The 26,579-nt window shown below is 38.7% G+C and overlaps 1 protein-coding gene across 1 annotated transcript in view; it reads left to right on the top strand.

The window, feature by feature from the left end:
* LOC311069823 (exportin-5-like) overlaps positions 1-23,186 on the top strand; it is a 50,671-nt gene extending 27,485 nt beyond the window's left edge. The window contains exons 25-33 of the mRNA XM_084093293.1: positions 1,416-1,513; positions 6,064-6,110; positions 11,934-12,037; positions 12,130-12,189; positions 13,212-13,294; positions 13,391-13,498; positions 14,007-14,144; positions 14,732-14,896; positions 22,683-23,186. Of these exons, the coding sequence (XP_083949419.1) occupies positions 1,416-1,513; positions 6,064-6,110; positions 11,934-12,037; positions 12,130-12,189; positions 13,212-13,294; positions 13,391-13,498; positions 14,007-14,144; positions 14,732-14,896; positions 22,683-22,832 (953 nt within the window). The 3' untranslated portion in view covers positions 22,833-23,186. The remainder of the gene's footprint in view (positions 1-1,415; positions 1,514-6,063; positions 6,111-11,933; positions 12,038-12,129; positions 12,190-13,211; positions 13,295-13,390; positions 13,499-14,006; positions 14,145-14,731; positions 14,897-22,682) is intronic.
* Positions 23,187-26,579: the final 3,393 nt, after the last annotated feature.

The following is a 26,579-nucleotide window of genomic DNA, read 5'->3' as shown; positions in this document are numbered from 1 at the left end:
TTAAACTGCACGATCAGTTATCGGTAATGATACGTTGTTTATTATTGCAAATGTTTATTTCTAATGTTTATTATTGCAAATGTTTTTCATTTGTTTAATAAATCTCATAATGATGGCACATCACTATATCATAGTCATAGCTTTTATTTCTATCTCAAATGATTGGCGGTCGGTCAGGGGGTAGCTTACTTGGCAAAGAATCAAATACAGTTGGAAGCGACGTAGACCATTAATAACACAGACTGTTAACAATTGTTTTTAATTAGTATTTAAACATTCTCTATGATAAAAAATGTTTGTAAAAAATATTTTAATAACACGGTTTTGGCGGTTATAGAGTTATAATGACGGTGTTCAACTATAACCGTCGGTCTCACGGTTATATAATAACCGTCACACCCCTAACGCTAACTAATATAAGTGAGAATACATTTCTTACCTTAAAAATCTTTCTTAAAAGATAGGTAAATCCAAGGTAACTCACAGCGTGTACTCCAAACTCGATAAAAAGCAGAGGAATGATGTTTGATGCTTTGTTTTGAGGCGTTAACAGGTCCGCTTTCCTTCAAGTGGACGATTAGCATGTGAATTGATGGTGCGCACGTGGGTGTGGTCACATTAGAGATAATGAGCATAGGCTTGAGAAACTGTACCTCTCATTGGTTTCATATGGATTACTTAAACAGAGAATATTTGTTTTCGTTTTGAATTAGATCATTTAAAAGTAGACACTAAAAGTAAAGATATATTGCTCATGTCTGTGTGACAATTATTCACTGAGTTTTGTTTCAGTTTAGAGACGTGCTCCAGGAAAAAAGTTCACGGAGATGTAGAAGCAGAAAGCACACCCTGTTTATTTTCTTTATTTTAAAACAGCCAATGTTTTGTTTTGATTGTAAGTGTATACATACAAAAGTAGACCTTTTACAGTATATTAACTCCTATTTCTTTTATCTGTATGACTATAAATTACGGAGTATTTTAAGTCTATTTTGCTACTATGTGAAGGAAATCCAGCAAAACGCGCTGGTGCGTTTGTCGACCCCTAAGGGTTAATGCAAAATAATCATGTCACAAAGCACCAGATGGCAAAAGTTACTTTCAAACTTTCAAACATGTACTAAGGTAATCGTTATTCGGGCATGAATCTATATGACTCTGGTCATAGTTAGGGTTAGCTCTTTTTCAGTCTTGATTCATTTTTAAGTATCAATTTAGGTATTAGTAGGTGATTATTTAGGTGCCCTTGCTATAAAGTGTTACCCATCTGTCATTCTCAGACTTATACTAACCTTGGACTATGTAAGTGGCATCAATAATGTCAATAGATTTGGATTCCTGTTGTCATTGACTCTGACTCATTTACTATTGTCAAGGTACAGTTTGTTTTTGTTGTTTTCCTTAATGTCTTTCACGCCTCTTCATGAAGCAGCTGGTCATCTCCTGTCCTCATGAGTACTATGACAGCCTCCTCTGTCCCTTGCTGGGTCCATTTTTTGCCTTTCTACTGCAGGTAAACTTCACATCACACCCAATAAATGCCTCATTTAAATACAGACGTTGTTGTTGTTGTCATAAACTTGCTACACACTGCAAGTGTGTGTGCATTAGGGCTTGGTATTGATACAGATTTCACTATTCGATTCATAAGCTTTTGATTAGATATTGATTCATTTTAAATATTTCAGGTACCCACCCACAAAAAAAAATTATAATAATAATAATATACAGTGAGGAAAATAAGTATTTGAACACCCTGCTATTTTGCAAGTTCTCCCACTTGGAAATCATGGAGGGGTCTGAAATTGTCATCGTAGGTGCATGTCCACTGTGAGAGACATAATCTAAAAAAAAAAATCCAGAAATCACAATATATGATTTTTTAACTATTTATTTGTATGATACAGCTGCAAATAAGTATTTGAACACCTGTCTATCAGCTAGAATTCTGACCCTCAAAGACCTGTTAGTCTGCCTTTAAAATGTCAACCTCCACTCCATTTATTATCCTAAATTAGATGCACCGGTTTGAGGTCGTTAGCGGTATAAAGACACCTGTCCACCCCATACAATCAGTAAGAATACAACTACTAACATGGCCAAGACCAAAGAGCTGTCTAAAGACACTAGAGACAAAATTGTACACCTCCACAAGGCTGGAAAGGGCTACGGGGAAATTGCCAAGCAGCTTGGTGAAAAAAGGTCCACTGTTGGAGCAATCATTAGAAAATGGAAGAAGCTAAACATGACTGTCAATCTCCCTCGGACTGGGGCTCCATGCAAGATCTCACCTCGTGGGGTCTCAATGATCCTAAGAAAGGTGAGAAATCAGCCCAGAACTACACGGGAGGAGCTGGTCAATGACCTGAAAAGAGCTGGGACCACCGTTTCCAAGGTTACTGTTGGTAATACACTATGACGTCATGGTTTGAAATCATGCATGGCACGGAAGGTTCCCCTGCTTAAACCAGCACATGTCAAGGCCCGTCTTAAGTTTGCCAATGACCATTTGGATGATCCAGAGGAGTCATGGGAGAAAGTCATGTGGTCAGATGAGACCAAAATAGAACTTTTTGGTCATAGTTCCACTAAACGTGTTTGGAGGAAGAAGAATGATGAGTACCATCCCAAGAACACCATCCCTACTGTGAAGCATGGGGGTGGTAGCATCATGCTTTGGGGGTATTTTTCTGCACATAGGACAGGGCGACTGCACTGTATTAAGGAGAGGATGACCGGGGCCATGTATTGCGAGATTTTGGGGAACAACCTCCTTCCCTCAGTTAGAGCATTGAAGATGGGTCGAGGCTCGGTCTTCCAACATGACAATGACCCGAAGCACACAGCCAGGATAACCAAGGAGTGGCTCTGTAAGAAGCATATCAAGGTTCTGGCGTGGCCTAGCCAGTCTCCAGACCTAAACCCAATAGAGAATCTTTGGAGGGAGCTCAATCTCCGTGTTTCTCAGCGACAGCCCAGAAACCTGACTGATCTAGAGAAGATCTGTGTGGAGGAGTGGGCCAAAATCCCTCCTGCAGTGTGTGCAAACCTGGTGAAAAACTACAGGAAACGTTTGACCTCTGTAATTGCAAACAAAGGCTACTGTACCAAATATTAACATTGATTTTCTCAGGTGTTCAAATACTTATTTGCAGCTGTATCATACAAATAAATAGTTAAAAAAATCATACATTGTGATTTCTGGATTTTTTTTTATTTTAGATTATGTCTCTCACAGTGGACATGCACCTACGATGACAATTTCAGACCCCTCCATGATTTCTAAGTGGGAGAACTTGCAAAATAGCAGGGTGTTCAAATACTTATTTTCCTCACTGTAAATACACTACCGGTCAAAAGTTTTAGATCGGTAAGATTTTTAATGTTTTTAAAAGAAGTATCTTCTGCTCACCAAGGCTGCATTTATTTGATTAAAAATACAAACAAAAACAGTAATATTGTGAAATATTATTACATATACATAATAATATATGCATAATATTTTCAGCATCATTACTCCAGTCTTCAGTGTCACATGATCCTTCAGAAATCATTCTAATATGATGATTTGATGCTCAAGAAACATTTATGATTATTATCAATGTTGAAAACAGTTTTTTACATGTTTATTTCATGATGCTATGATGAATAGAAAGATCAAAAGAACAGCATTTATCTGAAATCTAAAGCTTTTGTAACATTAAACACTACCGTTCAAAAGTTTGGGTTCAGTAAGAATTTTATTTTTATTTTTGGGGGAAATAAATAAAATAAATCAATACTTTTATTCATCAAGGATGAGTTAAACTGATCAAAAGATACAGTGAAGACATTTATAATGTTAGAAAATATTCTATTTTAAATAAATGCTGTTCTTTTGAACTTTCTATTCATCAAAGAATTGTGAAAAAAATTGTACACAACTATTTTCAACATTGAAAATAATAATGAATGTTTCTTGAGCATCAAATCATCATATTAGAATGATTTCTGAAGGATCATGTGACATTAAAGACTGGAGAAATGATGCTGAAAATTCAGCTTTGATCACAGGAATAAATTACATTTTAAAATGTATTAAAATAGAAAACAGTCATTTTGAATTGTCATAATATTTCACAATATTACTGTTTTTTTGTTATTGTTTTTTATCAAATAAATGCAGCCTTGGTGAGCAGAAGAGACTTCTTTTAAAAACATAAAAAATCTTACCGATCTAAAACTTTTGACCGGTAGTGTATATATAATAATAGATATTATATAGGCTATATTATAAATTTGCATTGGTATTAGCTGTACACAATTTTCTTTGGAAACAAAAAAGCCATTTAAATAGTTTTTTTGTTATATATCACAACTGTGACTTTGTCTATATTATTATTGTGTTTAAAAACAGTAAAATTGTTGTTGAATTGCACTCATTGCAGTCATTCACTTGCTTGGCTATTGATAAAGCCTGCAAAAGGGTATTCTTAAGCGAAAGGGGCCGCAGCTCGGCCGACTGTACCGGCTCTAAGGGCAGGCCTCAGAGAGCCCTGAGGACTGTGGAAAGGTCCCATGTCGGAATAGTAACGGGACGAAGCGGATTCAGCCTTATTGCCCCCCTTCAAGAACCGTATTACAACCGGCCACTAGAGCGTGGTTCACTGCGATGGAAGCCACATAGACCTTGAGCGTAGAAGGGCAGAAACCCTTATCCAGCAGCTCCTGCAGGAAGGATAACACTAGAGAAATGCCATAAGACGAGGGGTCTTCATTCCAGATTGCGCACCAGTCAGAGAAGACAGACCAGGGAATAGAGACATTTAGTAGACAGACTCTAGCCTCTGAGATCATGCTCAAAACCCTTGTGGGAAGGCACACAGGCTCCTCTGCCACACATGGAGGCTCCACAACTTAGATTGGAGGTGTCAAATCATTCCCTTCACCTGGGAAAGAAGGTCCTTCTTCAGGGAAATCGGCCAGATGGCTGCTGACGGCTGCTGTACCATCTCGGGGAACCACGACTGGTTCCGCCAGAAGGACTGAGCATCCATCCTCCCTGACTTGTCGATTGACCTGAGGGAGCAGAGCGATTGAGGGAAAGATGTACAGGGCCAATTTGGGCCACTTGTGGGATATTTGGGGATATTTAATTTAATTAATCAATCAACAATACTATTGATCAGCATTACCAAACGTGGACGTTTTCCACTAGAAACAAACATTGATGTATTATTTTAATTTAATACTGTGAAGCTGCTTTGATACAATCTGTATTGTGAAAGGCGCTATATAAATAAACTTGACTTGACTTGACTTGGGCTAGTGCATCCCTGTTGGCAGTCCTTGTCCATGTTGTCCAATTGGACTAGGACATGGTGTCCTTTTAAGTCTAGCAGGAAGGTTTTGAGTTCCAGTTGATGTGCCTTTCCAGGATTGACCAGGAGCCAGACGTCGGCCTGCCCTCACACAGAGCTCCCCAACCTATGTTGGAAGTATCTGTTGTGACAAACCTCCTCCAAGTCTGTACCTGCCCGGTACATATGAGGGTCCTTCCAAGAGCCTTGACACAGCCGTGGATCACCTTGAGACGGAGGCGTCTGAGACGCCAAGCGTGGACTGGGACTTTCAGTGAGCCGTACCAAGCCGTACCATGCAGTGGAAAAGCGCCATTTGTTTTCTAATTTAATTTATTAATTAAAAGTGAATTTCAAATAAAACATTATGTATACTTCTAATGAGGTTAAGAACAATTGCTTTATAAAAGTGCTCCTGGAAAGAATTTAAGGGAGCAGAATCATCCCTTAATGGAAAAGTTAATATCTATTAATTTGGTGCTGCTGTGAAACTAACAATTGCTAGAAAAAATATGCACATTTTTAGGAATCAGCTTTCCATGATAGGCCAAGGTTCTAGCACATAGTTTTCAATATTGCACATCCCTACTATGAAGTTTGAAGGTTGCACAGACACTTCACTGTTATTTTACGTCATTTAGTAATTTTGGGTGAATTGAAACAACCAATATTGCTTGTAGCACAGGATTTGCCTAATGCTATCTCTCATATTTTTTGAAAACAGAGACTGAGCTTTCGGTGGCAGATCATCAACCAAACGACCAGCCTGAGGTAAGATATTTTAGTGTTGCATAATACTATGAATATTTGTGTACAGTTCTGGCCACCGGTTCTTTTACAGTTCTTTTAACACCGCTTTCTTCTCACACTTTTTGTGTGATACCCCTGCCTTGGGTGTGTGTGGTTGAGATTGAAAGAGAGAAGCTGCAGTTGCATAAGACTGACATGAGTTTTCTATTCTCCCGAAGACCTGACTGAAGACCCATTAACATCACCAGTGTTTGACTTTGTAGCTGCATGTCGCTTGTCTCCGTACTTCATGTTACTTACAGTGGGGAGAACAAGTATTTGATACACTGCCGATTTTGCAGGTTTTCCCACTTACAAAGCATGTAAAAGTCTGTCATTTTTATCATAGGTACTCTTCAACTGTGAGTGACGGAATCTAAAACAAAAATCCAGAAAATCACATTGTATGATTTTTATGTTGATTTTTAAGTAATTAATTTGCATTTTATTGCATGACATAAGTATTTGATCACCTACCAACCAGTAAGAATTCCGGCTCTCACAGACCTGTTAGTTTTTCTTTAAGAAGCCCTCCTGTTCTCCACTCATTACCTGTATTAGCTGCACCTGTTTGAACTCGTTACCTGTATAAAAGACACCTGTCCACACACTCAATCAAACAGACTCCAACCTCTCCACAATGGCCAAGACCAGAGAGCTGTGTAAGGACATCAGGGATAAAATTGTAGACCTGCACAAGGCTGGGATGGGCTACAGGACAATAGGCAAGCAGCTTGGTGAGAAGGCAACAACTGTTGGCGCAATTATTAGAAAATGGAAGAAGTTCAAGATGACGGTCAATCTCCCTCGGTCTGGGGCACCATGTAAGATCTCACCTCGTGGGGCATCAGTGATCATGACGAAGGTGAGGGATCAGCCCAGAACTACACGGCAGCACATGGTCAATGACCTGAAGAGAGCTGGGACCACAGTCTCAAAGAAAACCATTAGTAACACACTACACCGTAATGGATTAAAATCCTGCAGCGCACGCAAGGTCCCCCTGCTCAAGCCAGCGCATATCCAGGCCCGTCTGAAGTTTGCCAATGACCATCTGGATGATCCAGAGGAGGAATGGGAGAAGGTCATGTGGTCTGATGAGACAAAAATAGAGCTTTTTGGTCTAAACTCCACTCGCCGTTTTGGAGGAAGAAGAAGGATGAGTACAACCCCAAGAACACCATCCCAACCGTGAAGCATAGAGGTGGAAACATCATTCTTTGGGGACAGGGGACAGGATGACTGCACCGTATTGAGGGGAGGATGGATGGGGCCATGTATCGCAAGATCTTGGCCAACAACCTCCTTCCCTCAGTAAAAGCATTGAAGATGGGTCGTGGCTGGGTCTTCCAGCATGACAACGACCCGAAACACACAGCCAGGGCAACTAAGGAGTGGCTCCGTAAGAAGCATCTCAAGGTCCTGGAGTGGCCTAGCCAGTCTCCAGACCTGAACCCAATAGAAAATCTTTGGAGGGAGCTGAAAGTCCGTATTGCCCAGCGACAGCCCCGAAACCTGAAGGATCTGGAGAAGGTCTGTATGGAGGAGTGGGCTAAAATCCCTGCTGCTGTGTGTGCAAACCTGGTCAAGAACTACAGGAAACGTATGATCTCTGTAATTGCAAACAAAGGTTTCTGTACTAAATATTAAGTTCTGCTTTTCTGATGTATCAAATACTTATGTCATGCAATAAAATGCAAATTAATTACTTAAAAATCATACAATGTGATTTTCTGGATTTTTGTTTTAGATTCCGTCACTCACAGTTGAAGAGTACCTATGATAAAAATTACAGACTTCTACATGCTTTGTAAGTGGGAAAACCTGCAAAATCGGCAGTGTATCAAATACTTGTTCTCCCCACTGTATGTTGTTTATTTCATGCCAGCTTCGGTTACTGAAGTACAATCCAAAATTCACTGCCTTCAAAGATTAAACAGGCACCTGTTCAGTATTTTAGCTTTCTCAAGGACGCAGACCAGAGTGACCAACTGAGGGAAGAAACTATTAAAGGCCTTATAAGCATAAACAATACCTTGCTTCCTGGTAAGCTGAAACTGTAGTGCCTGCAATTTTGGGGATTGCTCCCCCTTCTGATGTGGCCTCTAACAGTCAACGAGGTCCCTATTACCAAAATCGAGAAGCTGGAGAGAACAGTCGGTTCTTATATTAAGAAGTGGCTTGGAATCCCACGTTGCCTCAGTAATGTCGGCCTTAATGGGAAAAGTGCCGGAACTGCCTGTCCCTGAAGAATATAAATGCACCAAAGTGAGACTGGACATGACCCTGACCGAGTCTCAAGATGCTATAATACAAGCGGCTGCTCCCAGACTAGCAACTGGGAGGAAGTGGACCCCGACTGAGGCCATACAGCAAGCAAAATCTGCTCTCAGGTATGGAGACATTGTAAGACTGGTGCAGCAGGGAAGAGGAGGTTTTGGACTCGGGACAAGCCGACCAAAATGGTACAAGGCAACATCTCCCCATAGAAGAAAGCTGGTAGTAGCCAAGGTCCAGCAGCAAGAGGAGGCAGAGAGCTGCACAAAGGCAGTCTCAAACAGGGACAGTGGACTAACTGGGAAAACCTGGAGAAACGTAAGCTCACCTGTAAGGATCTTAGGGAGATGGAAGGAAAAGCAGACTGAGCTACAACATCAGAGCTACCTACAATGTTCTTCCCACACCCAAGAATCTAAACCAGTTAAGGCCGTTACACCTGTGGGCACAATCAGGTACTGAGATAACTGGCGATTATCCTGAAAGGTAGGAGAACCACCACCAATACTCTTCCTCCTTCCAAAGCATGGATTCTCAAAATCCACCGCCTTCATAAGTGCAGGACAACTTTCAGTGAAGCCAACTACAAAAATGCAATCAACCATGCTGGGCGCTGCCCGGGACTGGAAAATGCAAGTTGATCTAGACTGGAAGCTCAGTTTTCCGCCTGAGATAATCACAACTAACCTAAGGCTGGACCTGATCCTGTGGTCAACCTGGCAAAAGTCAGTTTATTGTGGAGTGCATGCCATGGGAGGCTACAATTGGTGAAGCGAATGAACGTAAAAGGCTATAGTACTCAGACATTGCAGCCAAAGCAGTACAATGGGGCAGGCGGACCCAGTTTCTCCCAGTAGAGTTTGGTTGCAGAGGTTTTGTAGCAACAGCAACAACCAGGCTAAGGAAGAGGTTGGGAGCCAGATGACAGGCCTTCCAACAAGCTGTTAGGTCACTGCCAGAGGCTGCTGAGCAAAGCAGCAACTGGCTTTGGCTAAATTGGAAGGATCCCAAATGGGCTACAAAACTACCAAGAGGGGTAAAAGAAGAGGGTTAGCGCACCTGGGAAGCCAGGTGTCGCTGTTGAGCCCTTTGGAGGTTTTAACGAAACACCAAGGAAGGAGGGTGCCCACCTGATGACCACAATGAAGTGATTACCCCTACCCCCCCCTCAAGATGTTAAGAAAGTGCCGATTATTCTAAGGCAGTGGTTCTCAAACCTGTCCTAGAGTACCACCAGCCCTGCACATTTTGTATGTCTCCGTCATCTATAACACCAGATTCAACTCATGAGCTCATTAGTCGAGACTGCAAGACCTGAAATGGCTGTGTCAGATATTAGGAGATATACAAAATGTGCAGGGCTGGTGGTACTCCAGGACAAGTTTGAGAACCACTGTTTTAAGGGATTATACTATCAAGTCCTATACGCTCAACTTCTTAAGCCAACATAATACATTTAAATCAAACTATTATTATATTTCTGTCATGACAGCTCTCGGGAGATTGGTATGGTAATGGATATGGCAATGTTAATGTATTTGGTCTTAGGGGAATAGATCTGCTACGCTCCAGCTGCTGCAGAGCAAGTACCAATACTTGCTACTAGGGCTGTCAAAATGGCTGAAAAGCTCAATTCGAATTTCTTTCTTAAATATAAAATTATATTCAAATTCTAAAGGAAATACTTAATTTTAAAGGAAAAAAGTACTGACTTGTCTCCTACGCCCACAAGATGACGCAAACGTGCGCAATAAACAAATATAAACCAAATAAAGCATTGCATATTTTATTGAAATTAAATGACATTCACTTTTTAAAGTGCATTAACTTTTCAAACAATTGTTCTTAAATAAAATATAATTTCCTGGATGACAATGTGCATGCAATGAAAATTAAGCTACAATAGTGCATAAAACTGATCCAGCTGATGAAAACACACGCTCAGCTCTGACCAATGTGCCTGCCAGGTATGGTCAAGTAAGTCTTTGCCAGCCACGCAATATGTGGATACATACTGCACGATTTTTGCCACCAACCGAGAGGGTTTTTCCGTCAGCAGGAAGCCTTTTTCCACCATTTATCAAAAAAACAAGGTAGCCGCACCACGCTGTATACTGTATAAGTTAACATAAAAAACGAGTTATGTTTTACGTCAGTTACGTCATCATCATGTCTCGCGCACCTCTTGACACACCAAAAATTCAAATGCAGTTTTTGCATTCGAATGTGTGTTGTTGTTTTTGTTTTGTTTGTTTTTTGACGAAAATTCTCAATTCTAATTATTTTTTGACAGCCCTACTTGCTACTGGGAATACATTCACAGACATTGCTGTGAGTCAAGTCACCTTTGTTTATGTAGCGCTTTTAACAATATAGATTGTTTCAAAGCAGCTTTGCATTGATAATAGGAAATTAAATTAACAGAGATTGTTTTGGCTGTACAGCAGCTCTAGAATAAAGTTATTGTCCAGCTAAAGTTAGTTTTGATTGATTCACTTCCGTTGCAAAGATCATTAGTTATTAACTTAGTCAAGTCAACTTTATTTATTAAGCGCTTTTACAGTACAGATTGTATCAAAGCAGCTTCACAGTGATAACATGAAAATAATACAACAAAGTTTGTTTCTAGAAGAAAATTGGGTCATCATCCACCTTAAGCATAGCTAATGAAAACATTACCCTTAAAATAAAATATTTTTTTTTACATGTAATCCCATTGAATGTGAATGCTATTTTACTTTAACCTTTTCATACATAGTTTAGACAGCATATACTCACAGAGATACAAACAATAGACCAATTTTCTTTTGCACAGACACAACTGCATAACGCTCAAGCTTATGCTTAATAAATCACTCCACAAGACTATAAACATGACGGTAGTTTAACTGTATTGATTTTTCTTTTAGCATGACTCAGGCAAAATGAGCATCTGAATCAACCTCACACATTTAGCAGAGCTAATGAAAACAAATAAAATGATGCGTCATTAGAGTTATACCGCTAAATATGGTGATATTTAACCATATTTATGATATTGAACACCGTAAATGCTTATAACTGGTTTCCTTTCCACGATAACAGCGTATAAAACATAATAACATACAATGACCGCTGCTGTTGCATGCAGTAAACACTCCTGCTATATCCTTCAGTGATTCACTCAAGCACTTTTGACATGATGCTATTTAAAACATTTCTAACATAAAGCTAGTTAAAACTTGTAAAGATTGCTCCATGTGGGAATTAATAACCGGACCACTCTATATGCATAGAGATGTTGAATAAAATGTAAATCACTTATTTTAGATGTTCAATCCAGATGCATTCTGAAAGCCCGCTGCATACTGAATTTTGAGCCGCAGCTCATTAGTCGCTGATGCAACAGCAACCAATCAGATGCTAGAGTTTTATGCCAGAACTAGATATTGGCGTGAGAATGGCAACATGCTAATGTATGTTTAAATAGAATGTCTGTATGTTCTCAAGTCGATATTATTATTAATAATGGTGTTATTCATGTTTTAGTGCTCAGGAGGAGGATGAGGCCTATGAGGAGAACCATGTGACTCCGGAAATGGTGGAGGAGCAGCTGTTGCGGTTGGTCACGCGAGAGGTCATTTACCTTCTAAGTGAGTTTCTCTTATGCATGTGAAGCATTCAAGTTTTCTTCACTTTTTACATATACAAAAGAAGAAGAAAAACTTTGTAAATGTGTTTTCAGGTGTGACTTGCATTACAATAAAATGTCCAAAGTTATCTGCAAACAAAGAGGACGCAGATGGTGAGTTAATGATCACATTCTCCCTGTATCTTGTGGTGGAAATTCACCAGTGAAATTAAAGTCTAACCTTGTTCTAGAAATCAGACATCTCCATCATGGTCTAGCATAATGGATAAATTTATGCCAGGTCTGATCTGATTGTTCTGCTAGACATTTTCCGATTATGAAGGGACTATGACTGTTGCTTATTAATAGTTATAAGATAGTTCTTAAGTTTAAGTATTGGGTTAGGATTAAGGGATGTAGAATAAGATCGTGCAGAATAAGGCATTAATATGTACTTTATGAGTACTAATAAACAGCCAATATCCTAGTAATATTATGCAATGATAATAAGCAACTAGTTAATAGTAAAAATTGGACCCAAAACTAAAGTGTTACTGAGCTTGGACAGCACATCTGGAAACCCCTGCCTGCCTCAATTTTATGCCTGTGGAGTCTTTGCTAATAAGAAGCACCTTGTGTTCACTAGTTCCCGAAATGTTGAGCTAATTTTAGATTCACTTGAGTCTATCAAAAACCGGTCCATTTATGCTAATCTTGTGCTATCACAAATATGCACAGTTTAAGTGATGGAGATCACAATGCAGTTCTCCATGTCTTTATGTTTTTAATTAATTTGGTACTATAATGTGCTACAGAGTGAACAACACTGTGCATCACGTTGAAGGCGGCTTCTGCTGCATTTGATTTGCAACTCTGATTACTGCACACTCACAATTGTATATGTGTTTTGGAACTAATAATGTCATCATCGACTAAAACACATGCGCAAGTTAGTTACTTTACTTTCTGAACACGTATGGACCAGAGTGTGAGTTGCTTTCATGTGCATCGTGCCACAGTTCCAGTGCAACCGAACTTAGATCGCCTCCTTCGGCTCCCTAGTCCACATGACAGCGGTCACATTACCATTTTTTTCATATGAAGCATGCACTGTTTCAGACTTAACTGGTAGTTTGAAAGCCTACTGATTACTGTGATGCATTTCTTCTTTTTCCCTTTTTCCATCTTCTGTTCAGGAGGCAAGGGGATGGTGTGGATGAATTCCTCAAAGGGGATTCATGAGCTCTCAGAATTGGGCAAGCACCTTCTCCGAAGTGAGGTAACTAAACAAATTTAGTTTTTTGAGGTTCCATCAGTTGGCTTCTATAGCTGAGCTCTGTGATCAGAGTATTTTTATTTCTCCCCTCCTTTTCAGGATATTTATATGAACCTCCTGACTATATGTTTTAACTCCCTTTCCTGGAAGGAGACTGTAAACTGTCAACAGACTGCTGGTTTGCTCTGCTGGACTTTGCTAAAACAGGTGCTGATTTTTCCTGTCGGTCTCTGTAAGGGATAGTTCACCCAAAAGTTCTGAAAAATTCTGTCATCATTTACTCACCCTCAAGTTGTTCCAAACCTGTATAAATTTATTTCTTCTGCTATAGATAGATATTTTTGATATTTTGAAGAATATGGTAGCCAAACAGGCCCAGGGCCCTATTGATTTCCATAGAATGGAGAAAAAAAATACTTTGGAAGTCAGTAGGGACCTGGACCTGTTACACATTTTCTTCAAAATATATTCTTTTGTCTTCAGCATTCATACAGTTTTGGAACAACTCGAGGGTGACTAAATGATGACAGAATTTTCATTTTTTGGTGAACTATCCTTTTAATTAAATGTTCAAACATTCAGAATTCGTCACAATATTTCTGTCAGTCTGCAAATGAGGTTAGAATTGAATTCTAAAGATGCCAGCTATTTTATATTTGAATCCTTTGCCTTGTGAAAATACTATGTGTGTGTATGTGAATGAATTCTTGTGCAGGTGCTTGGTGGTAACCTGCTTCCGGAGGCTGTGACGTGGCTCTACGCCAGTGTACTGAAGGGTCTGCAGATGCATGGGCAACACGAAGGCTGCAATGCTGCACTAACTCAGCTGGCCTTGCTCATCTACGAGGCTCTAGTGCGTCATTTCAGCTCAGCTATCATAGCTTGCATGGGATGGGAAGCACATTTGTACATATATTAATGCTGCACCACTGTAAAAAGTATACTTTTTGCCAATGTTACTATTAGTACAATGGCATAATAATAGTAGTCGGTGAACAATAAACTAGTAAATTATAGGTCTTGGCTGCAAGTAGTATCCGGTAACAACTTCCATCAGTAAAGTTGCATTCAGTAGTTTGGTGCTAATTTAAAAATGCAGCTTAAGAAGTAAATTGTGTTTTTGTGAAGTCTCATCCAGGTCTTAATTGTGTACTCACACCTCCCTTTATTTCTCCTTGTTGAAATGATGCTTCAACTCTCAGTGACACTCTCTATAACTATTATCAGTTTAATTTTCATAAAAGTCAGTGACGATCATGCTGATCCACGTAGACGGCAGTGCAGCGTCTAACACCACTGTATTATTGGTATTTCAAGTACACGAAGAACAGTGATGTTAACACTGAAGTACTACTGAATGCACCTTTAAATGACCATAGTAGTGACTGAATGCATCGGTGAGAAAATGTAATTAATTTTCTTTCTGATATTTCTCTACAGAGGCCTCGATACGCTGAGCTGCGTCTCATCATGAATCAGATTCCTGATATCCAAGTTGATGCCCTGGAGCAGTTTGATCAGAAGGCCATCCAACCCGCTGTATCAAAGGCAGGAGAGAAGAAAAAGAAAGAGCAGTTTAAACAGCTCATTGCAGGCATTGTTGGGGTATGGCCACGTTTAACATTATTAAACATACGTACTGAATGCTATTTTTTTTATTAATTTTTTTTTTTTTTTTGTCATGGAATACACTTTTTTTGTTCCCAAAGAATTTATTTTCAAGACTAATTCAAGAGGTATATAATCTCTTGTCACTGTCATTATGGCTATTGAAGTCACTTTCATTATGGCTATTGAAGTCATGCTCAATTATATCCACACTTAAATTAAACCAAGCACAAAATCAGTACCTGAGATTATTATTTTAAGTCACTGAAATAAGGCCATAAAACCCATACTGAATATTTGTTCACAAGACTTTTGAGAACTGGATCTTGTAGCCTAGAATTTTTGCTTCAAGACGATGTGAAAATCATCATGCCCTGTCATTCACATAAAACAATATATTGATTTAAAATTTGTAAGACAAATTTGTGTCACAAAGGCTGTATCATCATGAATATTGATGTCTTTCACACCTGGTAAAAAAACCCTCCCTTAATGGCCCTATAAGCTGAATAGGACAAGAAGAAAGAATGTGAGGAGATTAAAGAATGGCGTTTTTGATTGTTTTTATTTTATTTACAACACAACATAATCCAAATACATACGAAGGACATTATTGAGCACACTAATCTAAACACAGAGACTTGGACAGTCACAAACCTTTCCTGGGCCATTTCTGAAACAGTTCCTGTTTAACATACCTGTCATTTACCTTGTCATCAGAAAAAACAGTTTGAAGAGACTTGTGTGAAAGTTTGAGTCTGCAGGACTCATCAGTGACATCTGGTCCCTGTAAAAAACAACAAAACACTATTTCAATATACATATTTATTTAAAGCCCATGTTGCAGGTTAGAGTACCCAGTAAGCCAATGTATAGAAAAATAATGTAGGAACTAGATTTAAATATAAACATATACTTATAAAACGCTATTTAGGCTTCTGGAGTCGTTTTTGTGAGAAATTTTTACTTCCGCATTTGAAAACCGCCGAACCTGAAGTGACGTAACATGAGGTAGAGCGGTCAAAGTAAACAATAGGAAAGCAATGGATCGCAATGACAGCTCGGAAAGCTGGGGGAATTGTAGCCTAAATGTTTACTCGTATGTAGAGGTGGGAGATATATCGTTTAGACGATAATATCCAAATTGTTGTCTGACGATATGCAAAATTGGGATATCGAATATTTCATAATTTGTACAATCCGACCCCCCAAACATGAAAAGAGCTGAAAGAAGTTAAAGAGAAAACAAATAACGCACACTATAACCTTCTAAACAATTATATGTAGCGATTTTTAATACTGTAGGCTACTATTCCCGGAAGCAACCTCCGAGTGGCCCAGCCCATGGTCCCGTGTCGTCAAAAACGCACATTCATACGTAAATTCGAAATAGTGCGCGCAGAAGCACATGCGCAAAACCGTTTTGTAAAATGATATATTAATTATTTTTATTTTATCATATGTCATTTTACAAAAGGACATTTTACAAACCTACGTTTTGCGCATTTGCTCCTGCACGCACTTTTTCAGTCACAACACAGCAATCAGAGGAGGACGCGCTGAAAACTGTAATGCTGTTCTCTTCCTTAATAAATCGTACTGAGAAGGTTTGAGTTGCAGAGGAATTTGTGACTGTTTCACCTGTTCAACCACATCAAAGTTTCGTAATTAGTAAGTCCATGCTTTTTCTCTTATGTGCTGAAGGGCCGCTGTGCCTTGGTGAAACGGTACGTGAAGAGCTCTTTTCTAAAACGCCATAAACCTAAAAAGCTGCCTCAAAGAACCAGCAAAAGTAATGATTATGAATATGTAAAATATTGCAATAAGATTTAATTGTTTATTAATTTCTGTGTCGGCTGCAAAGATGAAGTTGACGATAGGCTATTGACTCGCGATCTTCGCAGTAGGCTAGTGAAGGCACAGGAGAAATTCACATTTATTAGGCTACATTTTGTTTTGGATGGTTTTGTTTAGAACCAGCTTTCTGTAAATATATTTCACATTTTTTAGGCCTGTGAGGCGAGTAGGCTACGGTTCGGTTCATGATGATATAATCTCCAGTTCAAGCACCTTATGTTGTGCTAGCCTATATTTACTTTTTATGTATTAAATCCAGGAAATTGGTTAATGAAAAAATTATTAAAATTAAGATATAATTAATACAAAACGAAATTCGTTTTAAAGAAAGGCTTTGTGCTTTCTGTTTTGAGGTCTCTGTGAACGAAAAAGTCTTTTAGTGCCGCTTTCAGAGCGCTTGCGTCCATAATGGAGAACTGTCACATAATATTGTTTTTTCCTCATAAATGCAAACACGAAAAATAAAAGACAAAATATTTTTTTTTAAAGACAAACCATCAATTTTTGGGGAAAAAATTGTGGATTTATAGCTTTGGGGGGAAAATGGATGGATTTATAGTGTTTTGAAAATAATTTGTTTTACTTTGAATTTATCATCAACAATATTGTTGTTTGATTTAATAATCACTGTTGCAAGAGGTGCCTAGTTCCGTTTTTTTTTTTTTTTTTTTTTTTAAAGTGGAAAAAGTAGGGGCTACCTCAGATTCTGTTTAGTTAGCTCCTTTATTTTATTTTTAAAAAAAATACAATAATAGGTAAAATGCAGCAAGTCAAAAGACCAACTGGACCTTCTTTGCCAGTTTGCACACATTTCTTTGAAGGATGGCAAAAATATCGTCTGAATATCGATATCGAGATATTGGAAAAAAAATATTGAGATATTCATTTTTGTCAATATCTCCCACCCCTACTCGTATGATATATATATAATTCATAATATAATTGATATATATGATGATATCATATAATTATGAGCCTGATATGAAGCCAAGTGAGCAGGACAGGCCAGGGTTAGACAGAACAACGGTGAGTTATGGTGTGAGAACAGGGCGAGAGAACAGTGTTAGCTTATAGATGTATTCACGTTAGCCGACGATATGTAGCCTACAACACTATGCTCAGATCACAATACTGTACAGATTATTATCATCATGTATCAGGCAATAGCAAAGCTACTTAGACCCTTACCTGCATGTGTTGTGTGTGTCAGCCATTAGGAGACAGTTTCCAGAGGAAGAGGGACTTTATAAAGGCTTTGAATTGACCCATTTGGTGACGATGAATAAAAAAAAATGATCACAATCACAACTGTCTTACTGTACAAAAACTTTATATGTAGAAACAGCCAACACAAACATTAAAGTCGGTTTGTACAGATTGAAAATGAATTATAGAACATAATTTATTATATTTATAATAATAATAGTGTCGGCTGCAGACTAATAACAAACACATAAATGCATTACATTACAAGTTTATGTAGGATATGTTAATGAATTAAATTAAGACAAGGCACATTTTGTAAAACAGATGTAGGCCTACAATAAGTGATCTCTGACGGATCCGTGAGCGTCATGTTTCCCACTGGCGGCCGAACCACATGCTGAAGGCGGACCGTCACCGGGCGACCCGATGAAGGAGCCGGGACAGTGTGCACATATCGCCGGGATTATAATCATTCGGTCTATAGTGAACGCTGCACACTACCGCGTTTTTCAAAGCAGAAGCATAAGTGAAGTCCCGTCTCTTACCCGGCACAAAACGCACACTGGCACGGAAGATTGCACCGTCCTTTTTCTTATTCGGAAACCTGTGGACTCGATGTCCTGACAGGCTATAATTCACAATCATTTACCACGACGATTAATTGAAATACAATAAGCAAGGAAAACACACTGAATCATGACCGCTCCAACTGAATATACCAACCTATCTGCACTGAGCGCGAACGCAGAGCCAAACGACTACCTCATGTGACGTCATATGACGCGATGGTGAAAAAAAGCGTTTTTTCAGCACGGTCAAGGAAACTGTCACGTTTTCTATTAAATTTGTGCCCTTATGTCTTGCAAAACAAATTTTAATCCTGCATTTACTTTTCATATGGTATTTTCATACAAGGTTATATTAATAAAAAAAAACCTGCAACATGGGCTTTAAGTATTAAAAGTACTTAAGAATAAATATAATACTATAGTAATTAAAATAATAATAATAATTTACTTCACAGACAACTTTTATTTTATGGAAAAATTGCAGGCGGAAATCGAAATCGAAGGAACACTTCAGTAGAGATTTTTTATTTGGATTATCATGTTTAATTAAATTTATAAATATTATGGTGGTTTGAGCATTATTGAGCACTAAAAACACGTTATGTAGCATATGTTTCAGAATACTGAAAGCTGGAGGGCGCACTCGCACAGAAATCACACAGAAAAGTCCAAATATGCCTCACAGAAGTAATATGACTTATGGCGTTCCAGGAAATCCCTAATAAGCTGAATAAAAAGAAGATAGAAATGCTTTGACTTATTAAATCTGAAGACAATGAACACACAACTGTGACAATATATGGTTTATCTGTGTTCTTCAAGCCATTTCGGTTATTTTCATAAGAATAAAGTATATTTATAATGCAATGCTAATCGATATAGCATTAATTACAGTATAAAATACTGTAGTGTCTGCCTCTGCCATTCTGTGAAAAGAAGCCACTTCGGATCCCAAATGGAATTCATTTCAAATACTCAACTGATGTTATGAAGTGAGTCTGAAGTAAAAACATGTAATGTTTGGAGCGTTTTGCTTCTCAAATGCACATCAAAAGTTACTCAAACTCACAGCGCTTGAACCTGCCTATATTTCATTTACCTTTTTTTAAACACGTCTCAGTAAAAAGTTCACAGAGACTGAGACAGCAGAAAGTGCACCCTGTTTGTTTTCTTTATTTTACAAAAGCAAAAAAAAAGTGTCATTATAGTGAGTGGACACAAATAAATGTAGACACTTAACAGTTTTGAATAATGTGTATCTGTATGACCAAAAACGACAGAGTATTTTGAGTCTCTTTCGCACTAAGAAAAAAAAAAGGGAGGTGCGCGACCATCTCCTAATAAACCTAGTTTAAAATTGTCTGCATTTAATAAAACCGATGGGCCTGTAACGTCTCGGTTACATAGGCAACCTTGTTTTTTTAAGTCAAGTCACCTTTATTTATATTGCGCATTATACAATACAGATTGTTTCTGTTATATCTCTATATTTGACCGAGCGATTATTTGGGGGCTTGCCAATGTATTAGATTTCTCTTATAAAATAAGATTGACTAGAGTTCTTGTGGAGAGAAGAATTTATTGAAGGTTGTAGTGTAGCAATTCTTCAGCAGCAATGTTAGCAATGTCATCCTTCAAATAATCTTAAACAAAAGTTCTGTCTGTGGAACAGAACTTTATACATAAAGGCAAATTGACAACAAACAATAGAAAACTGTTAGGACCTCCCACAGGAGATTGATCTGAGCTGATAGCATCTGAGGCACAGTCACAAATGTAAATGCATCTGACTAAAAATGACTGAAAATACACATAATCTTTCATTTCAAAGCAGCTTTATAGTGATAAACAGGAAAATAATGATTCAGTGATGCAAACAGAATTAAATTCTGATGTAAAGCAGATGTAATAGACTATTCTAAACAGTCACTATTCAGTTGAAATCAGTTCAGCGTTGATTCAGTTTGGTTCAATAACTGTGTGAAGTTCTTCAATTATTAAATGAATTCAATTAATCAAAAAAGCAGCTCTGGAAAACCAGTGATTTCATCTTCCAGCTCAGTTCAGTTCTCATCCAATAGTGTCAGTGCAGTCAAGTCAGTAGCAAAGCCAAAAGGCAACAGTGGGAAGGAACTCAAACTCCATTGGTGACAGAAATGGAGAAAAATTTGTTGGGAGAAACCACAAGCAGTCTGGGGCACAAGTTCTCCCCGGCCAGACGAATGAACATGGTGTGGTTTAATTACAGGCTGCATCACAAGTCAGATTGTGGATTGAAATCATTCAAAATATTTCATCCAGTTCCTTCTGCTTGAAGATTGGTATATGTCATGCCAGCATTTGGTGGGAGGGGAGTTGAAGCTTCCCATAGGGGTCTCTGCAGAGAACTTGTCTGGTTCTTGTGGACTTCTGAGGATCTGTGTCGAAGACCGTCTAGTCTACGAAGTCCTGAGTAGGGAATGAGACATTACGTCAGTAGATGATGCTATAGGAATATCCTCCAGGTGTGATGATTGTCTGAAGCTGGTATAGAACCATGTCAGTTCATTTGCTAATGGCGCTAACACCACCCTTTTAGACACCATGTCATCAGGGAACCTATATAACCAAGATGTTTCCTTTCATGGGTTCACTCAACGCTGCATCAGGAGTCACACATCCAAATTACAAAACCTGATGAAAGTGTGAGAAGATGCCCAGCCTGCCACCACACAAATATTTTCCAAAGGTGTACCCTTAGATAACACCTGTGAGGAAACTAGTAGATTGACCCTAACCTAGGTTGCAACAACTGAACTGGAAGAAATATCCACATAAGATGAGCTCATCAATAAGGTCTGCAAATCATCAATCCACCTAAAGCAGGGGTCCTGGAGGGCCACTGTCTTGCTGAGTTTAGCTCCAACTTGTCACTTTGTAAAGAAGCACACCATGCTGCCTATAAACTGAACACGTAATATGCATGAGCATGACGTCAACGTTTTAACAAAATCAAGTTTTTGTTGTTTACATGGAGACGGTAAAGGTATCGTTTTCAAAAGCCTTAGCACTTTGAAACCTGTCTTAAAAAACTCCCCTTCTCAGGCCTCCAAAACACTGTCATGTAAATGAAAGGTCAAATCGCATAAAAGGTTTTCCGATTTTAGTTGAAAATTGAATCCTGTAAATATCCCCTAAGACAGTTAATTGGTTTTAATAGGAATCTCCCAAGGAGGCTCCTTAGGGATAGACACTAGATTAAAAAATTGTGTCGACCACTTGTGATCAGTCCGATCAAACGCATCTAAATACCAAGTGTAAGCAGGGCCAATGTGATTCAAAACAACATGAAAGTTGGAGTGGGCTGTTTTTACTTGGGCCTTTATGCAACCTCCCGGAACACCCTACAGTAGTAACTGCATAGCAATTTGTTAAAAATACCTAAGAACTCTCAGGAATTGTAGAGCAACGTCCTAGAAATCACCCAAAACATCCTAGCAACAATGCAGCAATAAGCTAAAAACCCAGAGTGCAACATTCAGTTTTCTCCATAGGGAAATTGATTGTTAACAATAACTTACAAAACTTTAAAGACAGATCTCTTGGTTCTTGGATCCAAAGGTTCTTAATCAATGGTTTATGCTTTTTGAATCCATTCAGTTTACATTATTCCCTCTAAAAATCGTGTTTTACAGTGGAATTTATTCTGAAAAACTACATTACCCATGATGCTGTACTGAAAATTCTAACACTTTTATCAGGTTTTATAAATTGGATGTGTGACTCCTGATGCAGCGTTGAGTGAACAGGGAACATCTTGGTTTTAGGTTCCCTGATGACATGGTGTCTAAGAGGGCGATGTTAGATGTTAAAAAAATAAGGATCACCTAATCATCCACATGGACCATTGGTGCTTGGACCCTGATGTGATGTTAACCTGTATCGCTCAGCCCTAATCATTCACATAGTTGAACTTAGAAATATGAAAACATGAAAACAAAATATGAAAGCTTTATTTTAATACAAAATTGGTCTTAAATTTGCATTAAAAAATGTCCTGGTCTGCTAAAATGATGTAATATCTTTGATTTATTATGCAATTTCATTTGATTAAAATGTTGACATTTGATTGAAAACCTTTAATCAATTGGTCCATTTGTGTGTGCTGATAGAAACCCCTAGGACAGCAGTTCAAGAAGGAAGTACACATCCGAAACCTTCCATCTCTGTTTAAGAAGCCAAAGCCTACTAAAGATATGCTGGAGAACACTGATTCTGCAGGTCTGATCGCGCTATTCTCTCCTGACCATGACCATTGCTGAGGGAACCACAGCTTTACAACGCCCTCACTTCATTGAGCCTCTTGAGTGTAGTACAGTATCCAGTCTGAAAGGCCTTTTTAAGGCAGTGCTGGTTTATTGAAATTGGGGAAAGACAACAAGAATGTAATTTGGGTGTTCATTGTTTCTCTTTTTTTGTATGGATTTATGTACTGGATCTGTATAATGGTTTAAAGAATATTAAAATCTTTCTGTCAGGGTACCTCATTAAAAAAAAAAAAAAAAAACATTTTTTGAAAAAGATTAAGAAGTTTTGTTAATTATACAGTACCATACCAGATTATGTAAAAAGTGTTCATTTATACTCTGTATAACTGTTTAGTTTTTAATAAATGTATACCTGGACAGTTTTCAGTGATTTAATTAACTCTTTCCTCAGTTGTGAAATGTAAAGTCTGCGTAAAATATTTTATTACAGTGACAAGCCTATATATTGTGTTAGAAATTCTCCTACGCACCTTACTTAATTTAAACCAGGTGTCCCCAACACCTGCAATATTATCCTCAGGTGACTCCCACTCTGACTGTGTTGATAACCCGACGCCTAAGAATAGCTAATCTGACCGCATTGGAAAACCAAATGCCTAAGACTAGAAATACTAGTATTCTGACTGCATAAGATGCCTAAAAATTATAGCTATCTGACCACATCGGTTACACCAGATGCCTAAGAGTCTCACGTTGAGTCAGATGACATCTCGCCCCCTATGAACACTATCACTTGGGAATAAGGTCTCTTGTGTTCCACTAACCTGCTGCGGAGCAGTAACCAGACAGACTCCAGACAATACCTTCAAATATGTTTTAATCACGGCCGGGAGGATCTAAGACCGATTTCAGAGAGAATCCCACCAGCAAAAAGAATACAACAGTTTTTATAGAATAGGAGCATGGCAAAGGTGACATGATTCATTCCATGATTTTTCTGATTGGTTCTTTATACAGTGAGGAAAATAAGTATTTGAACACCCTGCTGTTTTGCAAGTTCTCCCACTTGGAAATCATGGAGGGGTCTGAAATTGTCATCGTAGGTGCATGTCCACTGTGAGAGACATAATCTAAAAAAAAAATCCAGAAATCACAATATATGATTTTTTAACTATTTATTTGTATGATACAGCTGCAAATAAGTATTTGAACACCTGTCTATCAGCTAGAATTCTGAACCTCAAAGACCTGTTTGCCTTTAAAATGTCCACCTCCACTCCATTTATTATCCTAAATTAGATGCACCTGTTTGAGGTCGTTAGCTGCATAAAGACACCTGTCCACCCCATACAATCAGTAAGAATCCAACTACTAACATGGCCAAGACCAAAGAGCTGTCCAAAGACACTAGAGACAAAATTGTACACCTCCACAAGGCTGGAAAGGGCTACGGGGAAATTGCCAAGCAGCTTGGTGAAAAAAGGTCCACTGTTGGAGCAATCATTAGAAAATGGAAGAAGCTAAACATGACTGTCAATCTCCCTCGGACTGGGGCTCCATGCAAGATCTCACCTCGTGGGGTCTCAGTGATCCTAAGAAAGGTGAGAAATCAGCCCAGAACTACACGGGAGGAGCTGGTCAATGACCTGAAAAGAGCTGGGACCACCGTTTCCAAGGTTACTGTTGGTAATACACTAAGACGTCATGGTTTGAAATCATGCATGGCACGGAAGGTTCCCCTGCTTAAACCAGCACATGTCAAGGCCCGTCTTAAGTTTGCCAATGACCATTTGGATGATCCAGAGGAGTCATGGGAGAAAGTCATGTGGTCAGATGAGACCAAAATAGAACTTTTTGGTCATAATTCCACTAAACGTGTTTGGAGGAAGAAGAATGATGAGTACCATCCCAAGAACACCATCCCTACTGTGAAGTATGGGGGTGGTAGCATCATGCTTTGGGGGTGTTTTTCTGCACATGGGACAGGGCGACTGCACTGTATTAAGGAGAGGATGACCGGGGCCATGTATTGCAAGATTTTGGGGAACAACCTCCTTCCCTCAGTTAGAGCATTGAAGATGGGTCGAGGCTGGGTCTTCCAACATGACAATGACCCGAAGCACACAGCCAGGATAACCAAGGAGTGGCTCTGTAAGAAGCATATCAAGGTTCTGGCGTGGCCTAGCCAGTCTCCAGACCTAAACCCAATAGAGAATCTTTGGAGGGAGCTCAAACTCCGTGTTTCTCAGCGACAGCCCAGAAACCTGACTGATCTAGAGAAGATCTGTGTGGAGGAGTGGGCCAAAATCCCTCCTGCAGTGTGTGCAAACCTGGTGAAAAACTACAGGAAACGTTTGACCTCTGTAATTGCAAACAAAGGCTACAGTACCAAATATTAACATTGATTTTCTCAGGTGTTCAAATACTTATTTGCAGCTGTATCATACAAATAAATAGTTAAAAAATCATACATTGTGATTTCTGGATTATTTTTTTTTTTGATTATGTCTCTCACAGTGGACATGCACCTACGATGACAATTTCAGACCCCTCCATGATTTCTAAGTGGGAGAACTTGCAAAATAGCAGGGTGTTCAAATACTTATTTTCCTCACTGTATGTATAATTCAGCAAACCCTTTACTAGATAAAAGCAAATCTAGATTTCTTGATTGCTTCATCTTGTTATTCAAAGTCCTGAGTTTATATACTTAGACAAATGTCTAGTTTTATTTTCCCTTTTTATATATGCGGTCATGATTCCGACACACTTTGGCCCAAGTGTTGGGGAAATTTTCAATAGCATATAAATGTAAAACCTGCAAGAAAAAAACATGTTAGTTATGATTAATTAAAAAAAGTCATAACATTCCCCCCTCTGATCATTTCTCTCACATGATCATCATCCTTAATTCTTCAAATTAATTTTACATGCTTGCATATTTTACATGCTCTTTACTAGGGGTGTGACGAGACACTTATCTCACGAGACAAGACACAAGATTTTGTTCATGAGAATGAGACGAGACAGATTTTTACACAATATTTTATAAAAATACTCAATGACAAAATTCATGACCTGTAAAAATAGTCTGCAGGTGCATTTTGAAATGTTTTAACTAATAATCTTGAGTGTCATTTCAGTTCTACTTTGAGTATGAACTATCAAAGCATTGAAAGACAACAATATACAAGCACTGTAAAAGGTTTTGCCACAAACTCAACTGACTGGCTTCTCTCCTGTATAATTTCACATGAGTCTCTTCAGACCTTTCTGTATATGAATTATGAACTTCCAGAACTTCTGATTGAGGCTGTGTGTGACCTCCTAATTGAACTCTTCCACAAATTGAACATAAAAATAAAAATCAGGGAGCTCTCGGTTTACTTTCGGATTTGCAATCGCACGTACTCCTTGTATAGGGAGCCGCGGTGCTGAGCGCGCATTCTACAAGACACAACATTTATCAGACACTTAGGCTCTGTTGTGCAACGAATCCTCCGCCATCGTCACACGATGACGCAGTGAACTGTGATTCCTGCTGCACTGTGCGATGGGAACTCGTGCTGGATAAGCAGAGCAGACGTTTACGATAGTTTACATTTTTATTAAAAAAAAAAACAGTTTTCGTTTTATTTTTAACGACAGTCAAGGTGGTGACGCGGTGAGCACCGTGATGTAATGTGAATGTAGTGGTGGCATATTCTATGCTAATTCACCTTCACTCCGTCATGGCGGACAGCTTTTCACCCTTCTCTTTACCGAATCTAATTAAAAGTCACTGATAAATTGTGATTTAAT

Source organism: Abramis brama, assembly GCF_963993115.1.
Source record: "Abramis brama genome assembly, chromosome: 19".
Classification (NCBI taxonomy): domain Eukaryota; kingdom Metazoa; phylum Chordata; class Actinopteri; order Cypriniformes; family Leuciscidae; genus Abramis; species Abramis brama.
Note: the sequence above shows the minus strand (reverse complement) of the source record. Positions and strands in the feature narration are given on the sequence as shown.